Source organism: Xenopus tropicalis, chromosome 2, assembly GCF_000004195.4.
Source record: "Xenopus tropicalis strain Nigerian chromosome 2, UCB_Xtro_10.0, whole genome shotgun sequence".
NCBI lineage: Eukaryota > Metazoa > Chordata > Amphibia > Anura > Pipidae > Xenopus > Xenopus tropicalis.
In genome coordinates this window covers 96,400,398-96,424,359 of record NC_030678.2, presented here as the reverse complement: position 1 = coordinate 96,424,359, position 23,962 = coordinate 96,400,398, and the positions used below count along the sequence as shown (strand labels likewise).

The following is a 23,962-nucleotide window of genomic DNA, read 5'->3' as shown; positions in this document are numbered from 1 at the left end:
ATTTAATATTTTATAGAAGCGTTCTAGGGTTTGTTAGCACTATGCCTTAAATCAAGCAAAGATGTATTCACTTTTCAGTTACTGGGTGTTACAAAGTAATAAAACGAGATTTTACAAGAAACAACCACTAAGTAAGATTACTTGAGCCAGAACATGCAAAACAAATGAGCTCATAGTCATCCCAGTTCTGCCTTGCCAGGCCTCGGAGGCCTGAAAAGTGGAGAAACATAACACTCTGTCTGCTAAGGTCTTTACTTAAAAGCCCAAACTTACCTGTCAGCACTGACTAGCACAATTTCAAACTTCTGTCCAGACTCCTTAATTTTCCGGTAAGATTCCACCAGAACACGGGTAAGACTGCGGCATGGAGGGCACTGCACAATAAAAATCATCATAAGAACTCTTTGAATTTTACATTTTCAGTAGCAAAGCTACAGTTGCTCATTGTCTGCACTTTGCAACGACAAATCCACTCACTTGGAGATACCTTCCCAAACATCACACACATTTGGGATTGACACTTTTTTTTCAAGCCTTAATGGCCAATGATTTAGGGCAGTGCTGTCCAACTGGCGGCCCGCTTTGATGGCTTACCTTTGAGTAAGCATTAAATGGTATCAGTACTGAGATTAACTGGCCCCCTGCATGGTTCTCACCTCAGATTCAGGCTGTAATCCCACTGTATTGTTTAAAAATGTAATCCCCTGTGTTTTTCACAGCTTTTAATACCTGCATTGTTCACCCCCTGCAGTTTTCACACCTCAGGCTCAGACTGTAATCACTCCAATTATTCACTTATTCACACCTCAGACATAGGTACTGTAGGCAGAGTATGGCACATACAGCCAGTATAGGGCAGGTAGAGTATGGCACACACAGGCAGCATAGGGTAGGCAGAGTATGGCATATACAGCCAGAATAGGGCAGGTAGAGTATGGCACACACAGGCAGCATAGGTCAGGGAGGGTATGGCACACACAGGAAGGGTAGGGCAGGCAGAGTATGGCACACACAGTTAGGGTAGGGCAGGCAGAGTATGGCACACAGAGGCAGTGTAGGACAGGCAGAGTGCTGCCTGTGTGTGCCATACTCTGCTTGCCCTATGCTGTTTGTGGGAGGTGAACCTGGCAGGGGTTTGTTGTGGGAGTTTGTTAGCAGTTGGAAATAGCCATTAAATGGTCCCAAAGGTGTGTAATTATGTACTGGGGGTTGCTCTGCTATCCACAGGGGAGGAGGAGGTATATGGAATTTAAGGGTATATCTTAATATGACATAACTCTTTCACATATGAATGATGGTTGATATCCCCACAGTAAGGACCAAGCATTTGGGATTTTGCTGTGCTACCACCATTGAAGTGGGTGTGGTTTCAAAAAGGGGAGTGGTCAAAACTGGCTTCCATTAGCGGCCCTCCACCATGTATGCTAGAGAAATTCCGGCCCTCGGCACCGCAGAAGTTGGACAGCACTGATTTAGGGGATTGGAGTCATGCAGTTTTAGGGGAAGAGTTGTGACATTTCAGCAGGTAGCTGTGCCATGAAGGGATTGCAGTGCTTTAGATAAGGTAAATAGGCAGGCTTTGAGGGAGCAGAAAGAGGGTCATGGGATGGATCAGAGGCGGGCAGAACAACTAGGAACTACAAAATTTGGCCACTGGAAGGAAATGTTTTATAGGTATAGGAACTATTATTCAGAATGCTTGAAACCTGTGGTTTTACAGATAAGTGATATTTCCGTAATTCCAATCACCATACCTTAAGTCTACAAAAAATCATTTAAACTAACCCAGTAGGACTGTTTGCTACCAATATGGGTTCATGCAGAGTCTCCAGCAATACAGTGCTTTCTGGATAACAGATTTCCAGATAAGTGATCCCATACCTGTACACTAGCAACTACTAATTAATTTTTTTAGATCAGCATGGTAAATTATAGAATTACCGATGATTTCATGTTATATATTGCCATTTTCCCTTGAGCCACAATAGATGTGGCTCCCTCATAGATCACCTGACCAGAAATAATGCAGCTCTAACTGTAACAGGAAGAAGTGTGGAGTAAAGGTCCCCATACACGCTGAGATCCGCTCGCTTGGCGAGATCGCCAAGCGAGTGGATCTGCACCCTATATCCCCACCTACGGGTGGGTGATATCGGGGAGCGTGTAGTTAAAAAAAAAAATAATTCAATCGTTCGAATCAAACGATCGAATTATATTGGCGGCAAGGGGCAGTCGGCCAGGTTAGAAAATTCAGTCGGATCAGTTGATGCGGTCCCCGATCCGACTGAATTTTCTAACCTGGCCAATCGACATCTGCCCAATTTCAGGTCAGATATCGGTCGGCCAGGCCCCTCATTTCTGCCCCTACACGAGCAGATAAGCTTCCGAATCGTTCCGATATCGGGGACCGATATCGCCAGCTACAATCTGCCCGTGTATGGGGACCTTAAAAGACAGAACACTGTCTATTAATTGGCTGATTTGGCCTAGCATGTGTGTGCGCTTTGGCTTGTTTGTGAGCACTGTGAATCCTATGATCCCAGTGGGTGGACCTTAGTACTTAAAATGGCAATTTTCTATTTAGGATTACCAAATAGCATATACTACTAAAAAAGTACATTTTTATGAAGACGGTTTATTTAGACAAATCAGGGTTTTACATATGAGCTGTTTTATGCAATACATTTGATAGAGACCTACATTGTTCGGTGGGTGGGGGCGGGGGGGGGGGAGATTTCCTTTATGGTCTCCTTATGATTTAAAGTAAATAATCTACATCAAGTAATACTGCATATTTATAAAAAATCACATCGACCATTAAGCAGCACATTCCGTGGTATTAGCAATATAAAACATATATAGTTGTAACATGTTTTGAACCCTGCATGTTATATTTGCTGATTAGACTCTTTTACAAAGTAATTTGTGTACAACCGAACAGAAACCATGGGCAATGAACTGACAAATTCCGCTTCTAAAACCCCATAAGAATAATATTGAAAACATGCACACACAAAAGTAATAGAAATTAAATTGAAGAAGAATGTTTCAAGCCCACATTTCTTTATTATCATAAACCATGTTCCCATGAGTTTTAAAAAGAGATCTTTTAAACAAATAAATGGGAAATCACTACTAGTCTGCTCCTCTGGTAGCAAGCCTAACAACTGGATAATGGATAATCTGCTGCCAGTTTTGTCCAAAGTAGCAGCTATTTTCACTTTCTCTTATGCAATCACATGATCCTTTTCAGCAAGACCAAAACATAGTGCTTTGCTTTAGCCTATATAGATGTGTGTTCTTCCCATTATAGTATAATAAATGAAGCTGTCATTCAGATTGAGACTAAAAACCATGGTAGTACCACTATAGTCGTACAAACAAAGTTTTGAGCTGGATTCTTGCCCTCATACAACTGTGCATTTTATAGTAACTGAGTTTATTAAGGGAAAAGGAAAACAACATAATTAGTGCTCTTACTAAATGATCAAAAAGAAATTATGGTTACAGTTAACATCATCAGGGGAATATACAAAGCCAAATCCACATAAAATGGTGGCAATAATCTATTGCATACATGACTGCTTTTGCCTATATTTATTTATTTATTTATTTTTTTAAACCATGCCAAACGTGGCCTAAGAAAAAAAAAACACATTTACTAATGTTTCCTGATTTATTGGCCTATAGATCTCTAACACTGACCCCCCCCCCACTACGTAATCATAATTCCACCCCCTTTTTTTTTGCCATTATCGCAAATGACTTAAAGAATGTAGTCAAACATGCTGAGGTGGAAGTACTCACCCAGTGTGCAGAGAAATAGACACCGACATAAGACCCATCCAGAGTACTGCTTTCCTGTGACTGGCCATTGTTCCTGATTAAAGGACCAGCAATCACTTCACAGAAAGGCTTTGGGCCCCAAGGAAACTCCAGTCCTAAAAAGAACAGTAGCAATTGAATGCAAATTACTAAGCTCCCAGCACAACACATACACACACCCTGTACTAGTCAGTTTGCTTAGATGAGTGACAGAGCATGGTTTAGTACCCAAACGTGGCTAGAAAGAGAAGCTTACGGTACCTATCATTTGGAAAAACTGGCTCCCAAAAGGTTTTGCTTATCTACATTTGAATAGATGTAACATTTCTATTTTTCTTTGCAAATGATCTAACCCTTTTCAATGAATACTTCATATGTTTTAAAAAATAATGGCAAATTACCCTCATATATAAGAAACTCTGGGTGTGTACTTAAAAATAACAAAGCGGCCACTAAAACATGTGTAGAATTTTGCATAGCTTTAATGTGGTTATAATGGAGAAAATGAATACATATGCTGCAATGCATGGCAAGGCAGTCCTTACTGATACTCCTCCAGGGAAATAAACATCATAAGCCATTCAAATAAATATGCAGCCAAAAGAAGTATTATTAAGCACTTCATGAAACGAATGAATAACCTCTGTCAGGCTGCAGCAAGATATACTGCAAACTTTATAAACACCACAAACAAGGTCTACAAAGAATAAGAGCAAATACAAATTGTGACCATCTGCATTTTTTTGTTCTTGTGTACCAAAAGGAAATGAGGGAATTTTTTTTTCATACATCTTACCCTGGTAACTGTAACTCTAGTGATCAGCAGCTGTGTTAGGGGTTACAGCTTTGTGATGTCTAAATGTATAACTGATGTATATACATACATATGAAATTAATCAGTGTAGCGCGCTAGCATTAGAAATGTGTTTACAGCAAAGTTATGGGTTGTTTTAATTATCCAGTTCCATACATGGAAGATAATATTCAATCACAAATTTTTAATACAAACACAAAATTTATATTCACAAAACTATCTTTTAAATAAATATTCATAGATATAGCAATGTCGGGAATAAAATGATAATAATACAAGAAATGCAGTAACCAATTCTACAGACACACTGTATATAATGCCCATATATAGGTTACCACTCTCACAAGACTAAAATGAACTGATGTTTCCCCTGGATCCCCATCTTTTCTCAGTTATATATTTATAGAGACTAATGGGAAAGACTCGGGATCTAGTAAAAATGCCGGTTCTGCCTTTAATAAATGACATTGCACCACTTAGTTCCTGTGAGAGTGGTAAGCTATTGCTAGATCCACATCTTTCATTTAATGGCACTGCATACAATCACATTCTTCATAGCTGAGACCTTGGTGCCTACATATATATCATACCTCCCAACTGTCCCGATTTTCGTGGGACAATCCCGATTTTAACAGCTCAGCCCACAGTCCCAGATTCTTATTGAAAAGTCCCTTATTTCCCTTTGATCTCCTGCACTAAACGCCAAAAAAGATACAAAGTTTCTCAAACTCAATTAGATAAGTAAGCTTTTGGCAGAGAGCCCAGAATACTCAACACCTGCACTTAGATACAATTGTAACTAATAAGATATACAGTTCCTTGGGGGAACTGAGACTTGCATCTTAAAAGCCAATTTCAACTTTTTTTTTAGTAAAACACATAAGACAGGACCCCAAACCCCCCAGAAATGTGTTCAAACGTTAAAAATCTGCCAAATTGAATCAAATGGGAGTGCTATTTAGGGGGATATGGTTGCAAAAATACATGCAACATTTCTTTTTGTCACTCTTTACATTTTTCAAATGTTGGAAGGTATGATTTTACTTTTATTAACAACCTGTGTGTGCTGGATTAAATTGGGTATAAGTATTTGGTTTTCTGAGCACCCAGGCATTTTTGTTTTAAGACTTCTAAGAAGTCATGGATTTCCACCTCTTTTCTGTGATGTTCTGTAAAGTAATACAATAGCCAAAAATAGCTGTGTAAGAAGTTCATCAAGTGTATCAATTTTTCAAGTGATTAATCAAGGATTAATTAACTAACCTCTCCTGCTAAAGCAAGCCTAAATATCAGTTTTATACTATAATATAGTCTGTCCATAAGTATAACTAGTGACCATAACCATGCTTACTCACCTTCTGGGTCATCTCTTACTAACAAGAGTCCATTTCTACATACAGTCTTTCCAGTAGAGGCCTCGATAAATATGAGTGAGGGAATGTTGGAGATTCTGAACTTGTTCCATAGTTTGAGCTGCAAAGAAAGAAAAATATAAACATTTTTTTTTACTACTACTATTTTCTGTGTGTTAACGTTAACTTATCTACAACAGAAAAAAAATCTATGGCTTATTCAATTCACAGTTTTATTTGGAGAAGGATACAAAGTGCTCATACAGCATTTCTGTAAATGATTACCCAGCTAAAGTGCTTCAGCTCTTTATTTAAATGTTAAACAAAACCTTACATTTTTGCAACCTTAACATATCTTTTGAAAACGCTGCTCCATTTACCTCAGGAATGTTTATTTTTTTTAAAGTTCTGGATACATCAGTTCAGGGATGGGCTTCAAATTCAGTTGCTATAGATGTACAAGTCCCAACATCTGTTGTAATTCCAGAAAAGGTTACCAATGCCAGCTATAATTACATTTCTGGCTTTAGCATCCGTGTTTATCAAGAAGCTAATTAATGCATGCATGCCAAATTCATTAGAAAATAAAATAATATTAGTGTATGTCTAAATCTTGTGTGAATGTAAAGATGGCATTGATGTACATATCCAGATGGCCACTTTGCAAAATTTAGTTGTAAATAGGAAAATGTAGGTTAAACAAAAACTAAAGCTTAACAAAGAAGCATGCTCTGTGCTGTTGTCTGAGCTTAGGGACAGAATCACAATAAACTACTTTTATATATATATATATATATATATATATATATATATATATATATATATATATAGCATAGAAAGGTGTCGGCACTCAAAGGGTTTCCACGATCATATTATCGTGGAAACCCTTTGAGTGCCGACACCTTTCTATGCTATTTTACAAACGCCGCTCGGGCACCAAGGTAGTGCAAAAAATCCTCTGGTGTGCTCTCCATTTGGCATTTTATATATATATATATATATATATATATATATATATATTTATTTTTTTTTTTTTTCTTTGATCCTGAGACTCTGGTGTGTAGATCTTTTGTGTGCCATCACTCCATGCCTGTATGATCGTTTTTTGCACAGGCACCCAGGTATCATCTATACCTTATGGTGTGTAGCTTCTAGAACCTTATATATATATATTAGTAATGTGCTGGTCGAGTTTTTCTCTAACCCGCACCTGACCTTAACCTGCCCGCTCCCAGCCCGGACCCTATACAACCCAGCTAGTCCCCTCTATTTATAGACCTGCGCGTCCCGTCCACCACTGATGTCACAAAAGGGATGGTCGTGGGCAGTTGCTCCTATAAATTAGAAAGCCGGAACTGGGAAGCCGGCAGTGTAAGGTCGCAGAGGTCTTCCCAAACTAGGAAGTATTGGCTTATGACAAGTACATATGTTGCACATACAAATGGCTCTATGAAAATGTTTGTCGGAAATTGCCTGCAGAATTGCAAGTAAACCTTAAATCGTTACTTTTCCATATGCTAGCATTAAAGTAAAAAAATATGCTATTTTCTATGAAACGCAACAAGAAAAAGATGTAGCTATTTTGCAGAAGCAACAACTCACAATATGGCAGGTATTTTGTTTCAATAAGTTGTACAACATAAATTGATAAAGAAATTTAAAAGACAGTGCTACTTCTTTAATAACTGTGCTTCATTCAGCAGCTGAATTAAAGTATTAATGAATTTTGTAAAATAAACCAGTATAGCTCTGTGGGGCCTACATAATGTCACAGGCAAAGCAATGTAAGACCTCCATATGAAAGACTAGATTAAATAAATAAATAGGAAACCAAGTACTCTAACCTATTTCCACATCAGTCACTGGTAAATATTTCAGATATAGACCATGCAAAAAAAGCAAACTTTTGAAGAAAGGAATGTGGCTTTCAATCTAAGCAGTGATAGATTCAGTAATAAAAAGGAATGTTGGCAAGATGATGCCTGCATGAGCAGAAAAGTTAGGGCAGCGCCTGAGCACACTGGAAACAAGCCAAACAAATATATATATCGTGTAATCTTGTATCTTTTGTAATATCTTGTATCTTTTGTAATATCTTGTACAAAAACATTAGCTTTGAATGAGGCCTTTATTCTTTTGCCTGTCTATATATCTGCAATCAACAATGCCAGCCTGCAGTGAAGCCAATACTGAGGTTATGGTTACACACAAACATAACACATCTCAGGTCTTTAATAACACATGGCAGTGTTCAAAAGGTTTTCTAAATTTGAACCTTAGCTCTTGCATCCCTTTAAAGCTTACAAGTGGCAAACTTCCAAAGCATCTCCCCATATAACGTCACTGCAAGCAATCTTGGTATAAAGCAGATTTTTCTTCACTATAAAGCGGCCCATTCCAGCTTTTAAATACTTGCTTTTCTGTTTCAGTACTGCCTCCTGAGTCAATCAAATGATACAAGCTCTAGATTTACAATACACAGCACCAAAACATACTGTTGCATCTTTAAAATACCAACATACACATAAAAACATTTAAATGAGACAACATACATATTTTGCTTTCATCCTATTTAGAAAAAAATCCTGCACTGCAGACATTACAAAAGATTGTAAAATTACAACTTAGACACTTTTGTTATGAAAGGCAACGCTTGACAAGCCTGAACAGAAAAAGGTAGGAAAACATTGGTGCCAAACTTTAAACAATGATTAAAAGTAAAAACATTATTTATGTGCCTGTGCAGAGGATCTTGTTGGTATACGAAAACGTCTGTAAGAATAGGGACGCAGAAAGATCAGAAGTGAGCTATGCACAGTCTACCATAAGCTATGTTACCCTCCCTTATGTGAAAGGGGGGAAGCGGCAGATTAAATAGTTTTATTTCCTGTTAGATGGATTTGTCAGGGATATAGGAGATGGTAAGATTTGCCTCTGGCGCACATAAGAGAATTAACTAGAGACATGGGAAAGATATTAAAACAATATGAAGTGGAAATTCCTGTGCACTTAGTTTTTTCCCTCTAACCTACACACAGTTGACTATAAATTTCAAAAGACAATCCTTTTCAGACTCACAGTTGTAAGAAATACTTTGTAAACCCCTTGGTATTAAATGGAATTCTGCATTAATTACTCATAAAAAATAATGACCATTGTGCATGGGTGATAGAGACCTCTTAGACTGTTAGCTCAACTGGTGCAAGAACCGATGTGAACACTGTATAATTTCTGCAAAGTTCTGTGAAAATATGTCAGCAATATATTTATAAGATAATAACAAAAAAGATGTGGTCTGATCTTTAACTTTGCCAAAATAATAGATAAAGATAATCTGCTTAAACAAATAATATCCACCTTTACTTCTTAGCAATATTACACAAATCAGTTGAATATTCACAGGTCAGGCTAGAAAATGTATGTGAAACCTAATATTTAGAAACTGGCAGAACCTCATTTAACAACACTACCTTGCACCAAAAGTTTACCGTAGCTGCTAATCAGACTAGCACAATGATTAGGAGACATTTAATACCATTCCTAATTACAACAGTTACAGTTAATTGATTTATCTGGCATTCCTTGGTCATGGCATCTGAGTTGGTTAGGGCTCTGGATTTCTTCCCTGTCCAGCCATAGTACTGTGCACATCTCAGAGCTTAACTTTTTGGCTCATCTGTCAATGGAACATGGTGCAAGTGCCAGAAGGGTGGCAATTTCCAGTGCTTACATGATTCAAATGTTTTATGGCGCTTAATGCTTACAACAATGCTTGTACCTCCTTTACGACCTTCTCTCACTGGCACTCCTGAAGTTTGGGGATGGGAAATGGCTGAAGTGAGTTACCTAGGTGTCTACCATAATCCATTCTGGGGCACAAGGACCTTCTTCTGTGAGTGCTAACATGATAGCTTTTGCATGTTTTTTGGACTTTGAACCCTACTCCACCAATAGTAAATGACCTCTAAAGACCTATAGAAATAAGTTTGAAGCTTTTTCCAACAAAATTCTCAATTCTACAATTTTTCTTCCAAGTTTCTCAGGTATTTCTTTTGACTATAAGCCTTTAAAAAACGTAAACCTAATCCAAGGGGTGTTTAGATCAATGAAAGCAATATTTTATTAACCCTTTATTGAAAAGCATTAGGGCAACAGATACATTACAGGATACTCAAATCACAGCCTTTCATGTCTCATAGCACAATATACACACATGATTTAAAAACAAAGTATATCCAATAAATTATTATTGCTGCATCAAAACAATAATTTCCCATATATTCTAACCCCTCTTCCACTATCCTTATCAATATATGCATATATAATACCAAACAAAAACCAGCAAGGGAATAATGTAAGTACAGTAGCACAGATATTCACTTATAGTATGCAATCAATTAAATCTTGACACACTGGCTATGAAGGTAATAAGTGTAACTGATCCTTTACAGCAGCCAATAAGTCAAGCCACTTTCATCATATTTGAAGAATAGAGGCAATTACTTGCAACAGTTAACCGAGTACTCTGGACAAGTAAACATAAATGGCTTACAGTAGATGTGACTGCACTGATTACCAATATAGAACATTTATAGATGATACTGGAGAACAGGAGTTTTTTCTTTTGGTTATAGAGTATTTGCTGACACATCATTTCTTTATGTTTGTTGGCGCCTTTTTTTTTTACCAGTAACATGGGGGTGCTATGGGAAAGAAGTTAAATATGCCTAACAAGAGGCTCTTTTGTTTGTGTAGAATTGTATCAAAAATAGCTTGAATTTGCAATTTATTGACGTTGATGACTACAATCAAATTTTACATTTGAGGGGACTATATTTGTCAGTATTTAATATGATGTATATCATGAACCTATACCCAGGAATACATTGTTGAGAGCTGAGACTTGTCATCTGTGTAACTACTGGAATAGGAAGCAGTGGCCAGGGAAGATGGGCCTATAATATAATTTATTTTAATTACAGTTGGCTATTAGTTTATCTTAAAGCTGTCCAGGACTAAGAAGAAGAAACATAGAAAAGGGAATTATTAAAGAATAAAGAAAAACAGACAAAAAAAATACTTACAAAGATTTCATGACAAAACATATCCAGAGGGTTTCACATTCTGTGCTACAATTGTTTGCATTATCCAAGTGTGTCCTCTGTCATCTCTTATGTGGCTCCCACTGCAAAAGGATGATTGTCACCCTGTAACTTTAATTCTCCTGGGATCTACTTATCTCTATTAGAGAAAGCTTAATGAGAAAGAAAAATGAGCAGCTTTTAACAGCCTTTCTGTTAAAAGCGATCCCACTGAAGTCATCTCTCGTAAATGACAAATAAAAAATGAAGAAAGTGTCCTGAGTAGCTCTAAACTGTTTCAGTTTAATGTTGAAAATGTAAGGGAGGCAAACATCTTGTAGTCTAGTGGCAGCAGAAATGAACTTTTGCACATCTCTTGTAGAAGGAGATTTTAACTTTGGCGATTTGACAAAGTTAATTGTAAATTCAACAGATATATTCTGTTGCCACACCAAATTTATTACCAGATCTATTGATTATATATTTATTCTGATGCAGAATGCAGCGTTTTCCATGCCATGCAATGTAAATCTAAATGAATTGCTAATCAGCCTTGCATTGTAAATGCTGTATTGTATATATACTGTTTATTACTGAGGTCACTGACAGCAGCACAAAGCATGTGTTAAAAATCATTAGGGAAAATATGTGAGCTTACAGGAGTAGTGATGGAGGCACTGTTGGAGGCACATATTTACACTGTTAAAAGGCTGTGATAGGCCCAAAGTATTAGCATTTCTAGCTCATTTCTTCAGCATGCACTTGCTAATATTTGCCATTTCCATTTAATAAACAGTAGATATATGATATATTAAAGGTTAACCTAAAGGTAATGCACCCCTTTAATTCAGTTTTAGCTTTTTCCCCATAGACTTTCATAGCGTCTGCATGTGATAAAGTTAGATAAAATGAATTACATCCAAAATTAAATCTCATTCATGAGTTTTCATGTGATAAACAGTTTTCTCACTGAACTGAATCTGGTCCATTAGACTGGTGGCCCACAGGGACATAAACTTCTGGTGACATGTATGCCATCCCACCAGCGATTCACATTCTTGTCAGTGGGAAGGCATTTCAGGGAGATCAGTCGCCCTTGGCAGCAATGATTTACCGCAAGTGACTATCTCCCTGTGCATATGCAAATTAGGATTTGGATTCGGTATTCAGACAAATCTTTAACAAAGGATTCGGGGTTCGGGCAGATCCTAAAATAGTGGATTTGGTGCAGCCCTACTATTTATCACAGTGTGTAAAACTGTTTGAAACCATTATTTTAAACCACTACAGATCTTAGTATTTAGTTAAAGTTTACATACCATTTTCAATAAGCTGCTTCTTTATATGCTGAATTTGTACACAGAGGTACATGGTCGCTGAAAATCAATACACAGCGGTATAAATGCAACGTTTTTGCACTGTGATGTCTGGTGATGTGCAGTGTATTTGATCGCCACTTTTTTTTTTACACAGAATGATAAACGGGCCCCAGAGTGTCAAGCTTCAATTTTTTAACCACAAATTTGGCTGGCAATAGCAGGCTGAACAGTGTACTATGTGTAGGGGACCATGTGTAGAGAAATATGAGAACACCCAATGGTATGGCAATGGTCTAGTATGTAGCATTTAATTATTACTTGTTTGAACTACCATTTAATTAGTTGCTGTGAGCAACTAGACTTGGTCAAACTTTGCACATTTTTTTAAAATGTTAAAATGGCTGCTTAACATCCAAAGAATGATCACAGTGGCGTAACTAGACATCCCAGGGCCCGGTTGCAGGGCATGCAAACAATGCAAAAATAAGGCAAACAAATTAAATGCATTTATACACAGAAGATGTGGTGGCTGCCATTCTAATGCCGGATGAGGTCACTTCCCGTTGGGTCATTCTATAATGTGCTTATGCGCTATTTTTTCTCAGCTAATTCACCAGTAAATCAACAACTAAGGTGGGGGGGGGGGGGGGGAGGCAAGTGCAGGACATGACACACAGAAAAACTTGTGCCGAGAATCAGTCCCTCCACTCTCAAAATCTTTAAGTTGTATTTAAAAGTATTTCTGCCTAAAACTTCTCCAGTAGGCAGTTTCGGCAGAAATACAGCAGGAAAATGACAGTCAAATTACAACTAAGAACTGTGCGGTGAGTTTTAAATGCTCATATGGCACTGCCTTTTAAGCTAAGTTAGGGATGTTGTTTGCCTTTCCTTATCCTTCAAGGAAAAATGATAAGTAACCTCAAGTAGAACAAAAATGAGAAGTTTAAGTAGGGCAGCAAGCCAGTGACATTTATCATTGTACTGTGACACTATGCCTTGCATTGTTAAAAGACTGCATGATGCTTCCCTACAGTGCTGGAGGAGAGGCTGGAAACAAGAAACATGTGTATGCACATAGGGAAATACCAAGAAAGCTGAGCACATCCATTTGATAGCAATTTGTAAATCTAACAAGCTCTCAGAATTTAATTTGTTTGCCAATTAGGAAGTGTGGGACAGTCAGACGCATCTTCCCAGATGATATTATCCCAAGTGTCACTATAATTTGGAAAAAAAATATGTGCCAGTTGGCCATTTTGCGATAACAACAGCTCAGATTTCTTTTGCTGATTTTTCTGAATGTAAGTCCAGCAGTATCTGATTAAATTTGGACTTATTATACAGTCTCCAAAAGCCTACTTTTTTGACTTAGAAGAAAAATATATCCTCTTCCTGCCTTTATTTCCTCTAATTAACAAAAGTTCTTTTTAAAAAAAAAAAACATTCCTGACTTGTATAAACATATTCAAACATTCAAGTCCACTGAAAGCTGCTCCTTATCTCAAGCCTAAGAAGCTGCAGCTGAGGGAAGGGTTTTATTTATACACAGATATTTAGTGGATCTATCTAAGCAACGTATGAGGCATGGCAAGTATCTCTAGAGAAGCGATTTTTATTCTTTTATGGTTTAAGCCCTACTCTGTGGTTTGTTTCTTGCTTATATGATAACCACTATACTTGTGTTCTGGAAAATATCACTTTAACATACACATACACTTAGTTGATTGTGTATTTCTTGGCTATGTAAATGCCTTTATACTGGACTTCCAACTGTTGATGTAGTTATAACTCATGTTGTTACTGTACCTGCACTGGTAGGTCTGCTTGTTACATCACATAATAAGCAAAATCTAACAATGAGGAATACAACTATTACATACATAAGTGGCAGTGACAAAGCAGTCTGCAGATTTCTAGATGTTGCTTGTATTTTAGTAGAATGGTGTAAGCTCTAGTTCAACAAGACTTGAGGGACCTCGGATTGGTCACTCCTGGTCTTAATGTTTGTATGTGGTGGCCTTACAGAAAAAAAAAATTACAACAGTGCGTAATCAAATTAAAAAATATATTTTTTTAATCTATTTTTTCCATTTTATTATGCCTTATTATTTTTATTTGCTTTATTATATATATATATATATATATATATATATATATATATATATATATATATATATATATATTATGTATTCAGCCTTATTAGACACTTCTATGGTAAATGTGATGCAGGGTTTTGTGCTTTTGCCTTACAATGCACTTTGCCTATTGTGCGCCATGAATAATTTTTGGAGTAAAGAAATAGTCACTAAAGCTGGCCATACACGTTAAGATTTTGAAAATATATTTTCTTTATCGTAGAACCAAGCTTATCCTGAAACGACTTTATAAGTATGATTTGTCCATCAACGAAAACCACCATTTCAAGAGATATCGTCTAGTTGAAGCTTGGAAAACTACCTGCTTCGTCTTGCAAACAAATGGACAGCGGGCAAATTTCATTGTTAATGACAAAAATTTTCAAACCTACCCCATCGATTTTCTAAACGAAGTCATATCAAAAATTTATGATAATTTGACAGATTTGTTGGATTTCACTGAAATTGGTTGTTAGGGAGAGAAAAATCTTAACTTGTATGGCCAGCTTTAGATATGGAAATCCCTTGTTTCCTCAGCAAGAAAGGCCACACACAACACTGCTTTTAAAATCCAAATTGGCAGAATTACAGCTAATAAAAGTATTTTTGTCTTATATAGAGCTAACAGATTACTTTCTCATGAAGTAAGCAGAATCAATATTCTGAAGTTATGTTAAGACATGCCTGAATATACATACTATATAAAGATACCTGAACAATATGGAGACACTGTGGGATTCTGTAGAGGCAGGCAATTAATTGTTTGAAATATGCTCCCGATTTCACCCTAGAAGAATGTACCGGAAAGTCTAATTTGCACAGACTATTGTGTCATACATTAAACCTAACTGCAGTGTAGCAGCTGTTTCAAATCTGCTTGATCAGCCAAAGCTAACACAGATGTAGAATACATTAAAAAAATCTACAAATTGGACTCTGTAGTGGCCTTCTGTATACTGTGAAGAACTATTTGCTGGGCTGATTAACCTTTTTCAAACTCAAAATAATAACTATGTAAAGGACAGCCTAGCTGAAAAACAACTGTATGTGTGGAAAGAGGAGAGACATAGAATAACACAGGCATATTATTATATGCATGTTTCTATGCCTGGGAAAATATCACCTATTTTAATGAATTATTCTTACAGCATATACAGTAGCAACAGTGCTGCTTCTGCAACTTCCTGAATTACAGACAATGATTATGCAGAAATTACCTTTAGGCTTCCGCTGATCTAGCTATATTTTTACTGTTGCTCCAGCATGTATTATATTGTTAGAGAGCCACTCAGAAATGCAGGGTGTCAGCTCTCCTAAGGCTGATGCCACACTTGGTGTATGGTGTTTATATTCGGCATGCGATTCCTACCTGTGCCTGCACCCAAATGAATGGAATACGCTTGGGTGCAGGCACATGTAGCCAATATCCGGTGAAGATGAGAAGTCTTGTGTTTTTTGGCGGATATCGACTACATGTGCCTGCAGCTGAGCGTATTCCATTCATTCGGATGCAGGCACAAGGTAGGGTAATGTACAGTAGCGGGGCGTATTCTCGGAAAGCGTTTTTCAGCTTGAAGAGAATACGCCCATATGGCATCAGCCTAAAAGAGGATTGTATGTATAATCACTGGAAGTGCCAAAATGTTAGGTACCCCTCAGTGATATATCCAATTCTAGCATCATTTGGGAAGCACTTACAGCTACTGCCTTTTGAAGGAACGGCTGTAAACAGTAGCCCAAAGTATAGGTTAACAAGCAGTTATGCAATGTAATAAAAAGCATACTGATAGCCAAAGGAAACAACCATCAACAACCAACAATAATATGCACTGTGGGATTAACTTTTAATTATATGTGTAGTGTTTATATTATCATATTACTGAAAAAGGTTCTAAATTCTGAATAAAGGATAGGAAAATTTGGGAAGGTGTTATTAAACATGCACCTCTGGAAAGGACCAGCTTAGAACATCTGGATACCTCCTTACCTGCTTAATGATAATAAGGCTAAAAGTGAAATGCTAAACACTTTGCATGCCAGTCACATCTCTCCCCATCTCCCTCAGTATCTGCAGGGCAACAGCTGCACAGTCTATCATTAGACCTGCTAAACGCTGGATTGCAGCAGGTATCTCTTCAAATTATACCCTGCTCCCTCCATGCCTCATCTTAGTAAAGTTGCTACCTGTTATGATAGGCAGCAGTTTCTGTTCTCTTTAACTAATTGCATGAAAACTTGTGGTATGTAAAATGTTTTTACTATCTAAATTCAGGCAGTTGTGAAATCTAAAAGAAGTCATCTTTTCTAGCCAAGCAATATCATTGCCTGTGCTACAAAGAACAGTTATTAAAGCTTAATCCCAAAAACCAACAAAATGGTAACAGAAAGGAGGTTTCGAAAATCTAAGCAATGATTAATGACTGCTTAAAAATAAAAAGTATTACACGAGGGTGACAACATGAGTGCGGGTACATCTTTTGGTATAATCTGTACTTTTAAATTGGTCACTTTGTCATTTTAATTGATATTCCACCAGCCCCTGTTAAAACAAGTGATTCAAAAGACATTCTATGATATAAAACAGTTTGTTTGCTTCTAAATACAATAAACTCTTTTCCAAAAATGAAATACATATGTAGGCATCTGTACAAAGCACACACCACAAACATGCATGTGAGCCAAACAATAAAAACGTACAAAAACAAGACAATATATAATATATATGACAATACTACAAGTGATCTGGGGGTTTTTTTTATTCTAAGGAATGGTACCCTCAGAACAGAGTCCCGGGTCTCACAAACATCTACGGAATGCAAATAGACGCCAAAGCCTTTCCCTAAAAATAAACTCCTTCATAATGTCACAGATGAGAAACCATATACATGGCAATGCAAAATAGGCATACTGTATATGGTAAATAATGGATCTGACAAAAACAGCATTATATAAAGGATAATTGTAATTGTGTGCCTTTTTCCACTTATGTTGTTAACAGTCACTTCACTTGAGAGAACGTCTACGTTTACACTACATTACCATTACTTCTCTATAAATGATGCAAGGGTTACAATGTCAGAATCAAACAAAAGCTAGAAGATTATTTCACTGGAAGTGCATTTAAGTCTCTTTCAAACTAATGATTTGGTCTATTTCATCAAAACTGAAAAGTTAATGGATGAAAGCCAAACTGCATCAATCTAAGCATCAAATACTGCAAAGCAAGGCCCTCAAGAACATGAAGATTCAGCCTCTCTGGTTTATGGCTTTTTGCAATGACCTCATTTATTTCCATGTCATCTGTGATAACAACATACTGTTAAAGATGATGCTAACCTGACAAAAAACATCCTATCTCTTAATCTTTGGCAATGTCCCTATATACCTTTCCATAGTATAAAGGACCTAGGTAATCAGTTGGCCGAATCGAAGAACTAGACCACCTAATGCAGTGGTGCAATGATAATGAAATATACAGTGAGGAACATAAGTATTTGAACACCCTGCGATTTTGAAAGTTCTCCCACTTAGAAATCATGGAGGGGTCTGAAATTCACATTGTAGGTGCATTCCCACTGTGAGAGACAGCATTTAAAAAAAAATTCAGGAAATCACATTGTATGATTTTTAAAGAATGTATTTGTATTGCACTGCTGCACATAAGTATTTGAACACCTGAGAAAATCAGTGTTAATATTTGGTACCGAAGCCTTTGTTTGCAATTATAGAGGTCAAACGTTTCTTGTAGTCCTTGACCAGGTTTCGGGGCCGTCACTGAGCAACACGGAGTTTCAGCTCCCTCCAAAGATTTTCTATTGGATTTAGGTCTGGAGACTGGCTAGGCCACTCCAGAACCTTGATATGCCTCTTATGGAGCCACTCCTTGGTTATCCTGGCTGTGTGCTTCGCGTCATTGTCAAATCTCACAATACATGGCCCCATTCATCCTATCCCTTCGCAGAAATGCACCCCAAAGCATGATGTTACCACCCCCATGCTTCACAGTAGGGATGGTGTTCTTGGGATGCAACTCATCCTTATTTTTCCTCCAAACACGGCAAGTGAAGTTTAGACCAAAAAGTTCTACTTTGGTCCCATCTGATCATGACTTTCTCCCATGCCTCCTCTCGATCATCCAGATCAGGGCTGTCCAACTGGCGGCCCGCGACCCCCCTCTGTGTGGCCCCCCACCTGTCTGGCTGCTTTGATGCCTTACCTTTGAGTAAGCTTTAAATGGTATTAGTACTGAGATTAACTGGCCCCCTGCATGGTTCTCAGCTCAGATTCAGGCTGTAATCCCTCTGTATTGTTTAAAAAGGTTTTTCACACCTTTTAGTACCTGCATTGTTCACCCCCTGCAGTGTTCACACCTCAGGCTCAGACTGTAATCACCCCTATTGTTCACTTCTTCACACCTCAGACATAGGTACTGTAGGCAGAGTATGGCACATACAGCCAGCATTGGGCAGGTAGAGTATGGCACACACAGGCAGCATAGGTAAGGGAGGGTATGGCACACACAGGAAGGGTAGGGCAGGCAGAGTATGGCACACACAGTCAGGGTAGGGCAGGCAGAGTATGGCAAACGCAGGCAGGGTAGGGCAGGCAGAGTATGGCACACAGAGGCAGCATAGGGAAGGCAGAGTATGGCACACACAGGCAGGGTAGGGCAGGCAGAGTATGGCACAGACAGCATAGGACAGGCAGAGTGCTGCCTGTGTGTGCCATACTCTGCTTGCCCTATGCTGCTTGTGGGAGGTGAACCTGGCAGGGGTTTGTTGTGGGAGTTTGTTAGCAGTTGGAAATAGCCATTAAATGGTCCCTAGGGTGTGTAATTATGTACTGGGGGTTGCTCTGCTATCCACAGGGGAGGAGGCATATGGAATTTAAGGGTATATCTTAATATGATATAATTCTTTCACATATGAATGATGGTTGATATCCCCACAGTAAGGACCAAGCATTTGGGATTTTGCTGTGCTACCACCATTGTGATAAAATAGGTGTGGTTTGAAGTGGGTGTGGTTTCAAAAAGGGGAGTGGTCAAAACTGCCTTCCATTAGCGGCCCTCCACCATGTATGTTAGAGAAATTCCGGCCCTCGGCACCGTAGAAGTTGGACAGCACTGATCCAGATGGTCACTGGCAAACTTCAGATGGGCCTGGACATGTGATGATTTGAGCAGGGGAACCTTCCGTGCAATGCATGATGTGAAACCATGACGGCGTAGTGTTCTACTGACAGTGACCTTTGAAACTGTGGTCCCAGCTCTCTTCATGTCATTGACCAACTCCTCCCATGTAGTTCTGGGCCGATTCCTCACCTTTCTTATCATCAGTGATACCTCACGAGGTGAGATCTTGCATGGAGCTTCAGTCCTAGGAAGACTGACTGACTGTCGTCTTTAGCCTCTTCCATTTTCTAACAATTGCTCCTACAGTTGATTTATTTTCACCAAGCTGATTGGCAATTGCCCTGTAGCCCTTTCCAGCCTTGTGGAGGTCCACAATGTTGTCTCTGGTGTCTTTTGACAGCTCTTTGGTATTGCCCATGGTAGTAGTTGGAGTCTGACTGACTGTGGGGTGGACAGGTGTCTTTAAAGAGCTCAGACAGGTGCTACTAATTTAGATTAATGAGTGGAGTAGAAGTGGACTATTTAAAGGCAGAGTAACAGGTATTTGAGAGCCAGAATTCTTGCTAATTGCCAGGTGTTCAAATACTTATGTGCAGCAGTGCAATACAAATACATTCTTTAAAAAACATACAATGTGATTTCCTGAATTTTTTTTTAAATGCTGTCTCTCACAGTGGGAATGCACCTACAATGTGAATTTCAGACCCCTCCGTGATTTCTAAGTAGTTGCAAAATTGCGGTGTGTTCAAATACTTATGTTCCTCACTGTACATGTGTCTACTTGAAAAGCTTCAGTCGGTGTTGTACTGTGGAAAATGCATAGGAAAGGCAGAGATATATGTGGTGGAAAAAAAATACTAAAACAAGTTTATATTGGTTTTATTGGTGTTATTAATATTGGTGCCACAAAATATCAACTGATACTGTTACTGACATTGTTACTGTTAGAAAGATAAAAGGACCCTCCATCTAACAGAAAAGATTCCTAATATGTGTGTGAGTGAACTATAAGGAGTCATTTGCTGCCCTACACAGGTAATTATGCTCTATAGTTACACAATTATCTTAATATCTTAATAAAGTTTTCTTCTATTTCACCACCTCATGTAATTTGCTATTAATAAAGTTGTCATGTTTCCCTGACACACCTTAATAGCCCTAAAGCTGGCCATACACGGGCAGATCCACTCGCTTGGCGATGTCGCCACCCTATATCCCCACCTGGGGCCAAACAATCAAATTCTACACGCGGCAATGGGGCAGTTGGTTCGGGGACCGCATCAACGAGCCGATGCGGTCCCCGATCCGACTAGACTTTCTAACCTGCCCGATCGATATCTGGCCAATTTCAGGCCAGATATCGGTCGGCCAGGCACCTCGCTTCTGTCCCTACACGGGCCGATAAGCTGCCGAGTCGGTCCAAGGGACCGATATCGGAAGCTATAATCAGCCCGTGTATGGGGACCTTTATTGTGGGTATGGCCAGGCAAGAGAGGAGACACCAAATGGCAGACTTATACAAATGTAAACCTTTACCCCACTTGCAGACCCTTCACACTCTTCTCCTGTACAAAAAAAGCAGAGCTGCATATTATACAATGAAGGCGCACCCACAGCAATCTTATTATTTGCCAAAAGTCTATGTGGTAATTTACAAAAGCAGTATAACTGGAAATTAAGCTAAAGATAACAAAATAAAGATTGCTGTATGCAGCTGGTGTTAAGTTTTATTGTGCGACACCAATGTGCTAACATTAAAACAGGGTTTTACTGTATACGTTATCATTATCACTGTGCACTTAGTATACCTCCCAACTGTCCTGTCCCGATTTGTCCACCCTGTCCCGCAGTCCTGAATTGATTTTGAACGTCCCGCATTCTCTGAATTGCCCTCTCTCTGCTCTTCTCCCCGTGACGTCACACTCACGTCTCTCGGGAGCACCGCAGCTTCTGCGCCACTCAGTTCCATTCTAACATTAGGTGAATGCAGTGCAGAAGCTGCGGTGCTCCTGAGAGACGTGAATGTGACGTCATGGGGAGAAGAAGAGCCGGGGGACGCAGCCGGAGGAAGCAGGCAGACGCAGCAGGCGGGTGGTGGGGGGAGCAGGGGGAGCTGCAGAAAGGAGGAGGGCACTGGGGAGGAACGTTGCGGGGGAGCTGGAAGATACTAGGAGGGTGCTGAAGGATGTTGGGGAGGGAGCTGGAGGAAGCTAAGGGGGAGCTGAAGGATGTTGGGGAGGACGCTGGGAGGGAGCTGGAGGAAGCTAAGGGGGAGCTGAAGGATGTAGGGGAGGACGCTGGGGGGAGCTGGAAGACGCTGGGAGGATGCTGGAGGATGTTGGGGAGGACGCTGGGGGGAGCTGGAGGATACTGGAGGATGTTGGGGGGATGCTGGGGGGAGCTGGAGGATGCTGGGGAGGATGCTGGGGGGAGCTGGAGGATACTAGGTGGGAGCTGGACGATACTAGGGGGGAGCTTGAGGATTCTGGGGTGGACACTGGGAGGGAGCTGGAAGATGCTGGGAGGGAGCTGGAGGAAGCTAAGGGGGAGTTGGAGGATGCTGGGGAGGACACTGGGAGGGAGCTGGAGGATGCTGCAGTGGGGAGCTGCCCATAGTATGGGGACACTGGGGGAAGACCAGCAATGTTTTAGGGGGCCCAGGGCTGGCTACCAATGTTTTAGGGGGTCCCTGCCCTGGCACCAATGCAAAACTTAGCACCTGGATACCAATGTTTTAGGGGGGCCCTGGCTACCAATGTTTTAGGGGGCCCTTGCTACCAATGTCTGTGTGTCCTTTGTACTGATGGGAGGGGCCACTGGGGGAGGGGCCATTAGGGGGCAGGGTGTAGGAGGAGGAGGGAGGCCCAGAAAATTTTGTTGTGAGGGGCCCGTGATTTCTGAAGGTGGCCCTTGGCTCAGTTCTCCTGCTCCAGCTACTGCTTTTAAGTATTTATGCCTTAAATCTTTCATCAAGCACTGCAGATTTCTTATCTTGAATGGAGCATTTAGGAGAACTAAGGGAGGAGGATGTAGGGGGTAATAAGGCAGAGAAAAGGGGGCTTGATAAAATGCTAAAAAAAAAAAAAAAAGTGTATGAAGGTGTTTGAAGAAAGATTTACACCGTTGAAAGTGGAGGGAGGGGGCATAAACACTAAAAAGGAGTGGCAGGACCCAGACAGAGCATTGACTTCAGGGGGGTTGTCAAAAATCTGAGGGGGGGAGTGCATAGGGAAAAGCAGTATGGGCAGTGGAGAGGTGCTGAAGCTAAGTGTAACAAATGTAAAATTAAATGCAATAGATTTCAGCAAAGACACTTTACAGAATTGAATGGAGTATAAAGGGGTCATTATTTTAATACAGAAAACATTTTAATATAATACAGAAACACAGCTTTGGTGATTTTCTGAAATGAATTGTTTAGAAATGGGTATTAGAGATTAGAGGGTCAATATGTAGCATGGGATGCTTGTGCTACACTGAGTCTGTCATGATATACAGGTGCCACAGTGCGTAATGAAATCCTTAGAGCCACAATATGTCATAAAATTATTGGGGCCACCGTGTCTGTCTTCTGGTGCACTTTGTGAGTGTTATGCTTTTCAGGTGTGGTTTTGTAAAATGGGCCTGTTTTTTGGGACGTGGCCATAAAGTGGGTGTGACCTGAAAATTTTTTGCCGCACGGCAGATATTTTTGTCCCTCCCTTTTCAAATGTTGGGAGGTATGATTTAGTTAACTGGTATTGGAGTCTCCAGGAGTTTGGCTCTGTAGAACATCTACACTCACTATTTATCGACAGAAGACATTTCTGCATTTTACAAAATTGTTTGTGACATATAGCTATCTTAGGAGAATTTTGTTAATGAAAAAAAAACCATTTACAATTCTTAGGACATTAGCTGTAATAAAATATAAACTACCTCATTCCTCATGTCACATGCCCTAGTTTCTCACAATTTGTTACACACACACACACACACAATTTTTTCCACATCCGGCCATTTGTTAAATGCATATAAGAGCTCTGGTGCCAAGAGCAACCATCTTCCCATTAGATTAGACTTTACAGGCAGATAAGTACAACAAGCAAATGTTCAAACAAAACCCCTTCCTGCAATGGAATGTCTGACTGATCTGGAATTATTCTCAGTAAACGGAAGTTCTGCATTCAGACAGGTGCCAGTCATATCTATGTACAAACTGGAATAAAATAATTGTGGAATTAAAACCACAATTCATAAGTAACTGGGCAGTTTACTCACGTCAAAACCATATCCACAGTAAAAATCAATACACACACAGCA

General features: G+C 39.4%; 1 protein-coding gene across 1 annotated transcript in view; it reads right to left on the bottom strand.

Moving 5' to 3' along the window:
- Positions 1-23,962, bottom strand: part of nxn (nucleoredoxin) — a gene marked incomplete at its 5' end in the record, with an annotated part of 79,712 nt that overhangs the window by 21,869 nt on the left and 33,881 nt on the right. Inside the window, 3 exon segments of the mRNA NM_001142200.1 lie at positions 274-374; positions 3,808-3,941; positions 5,995-6,112. Coding sequence (NP_001135672.1) covers positions 274-374; positions 3,808-3,941; positions 5,995-6,112 — 353 coding nt within the window.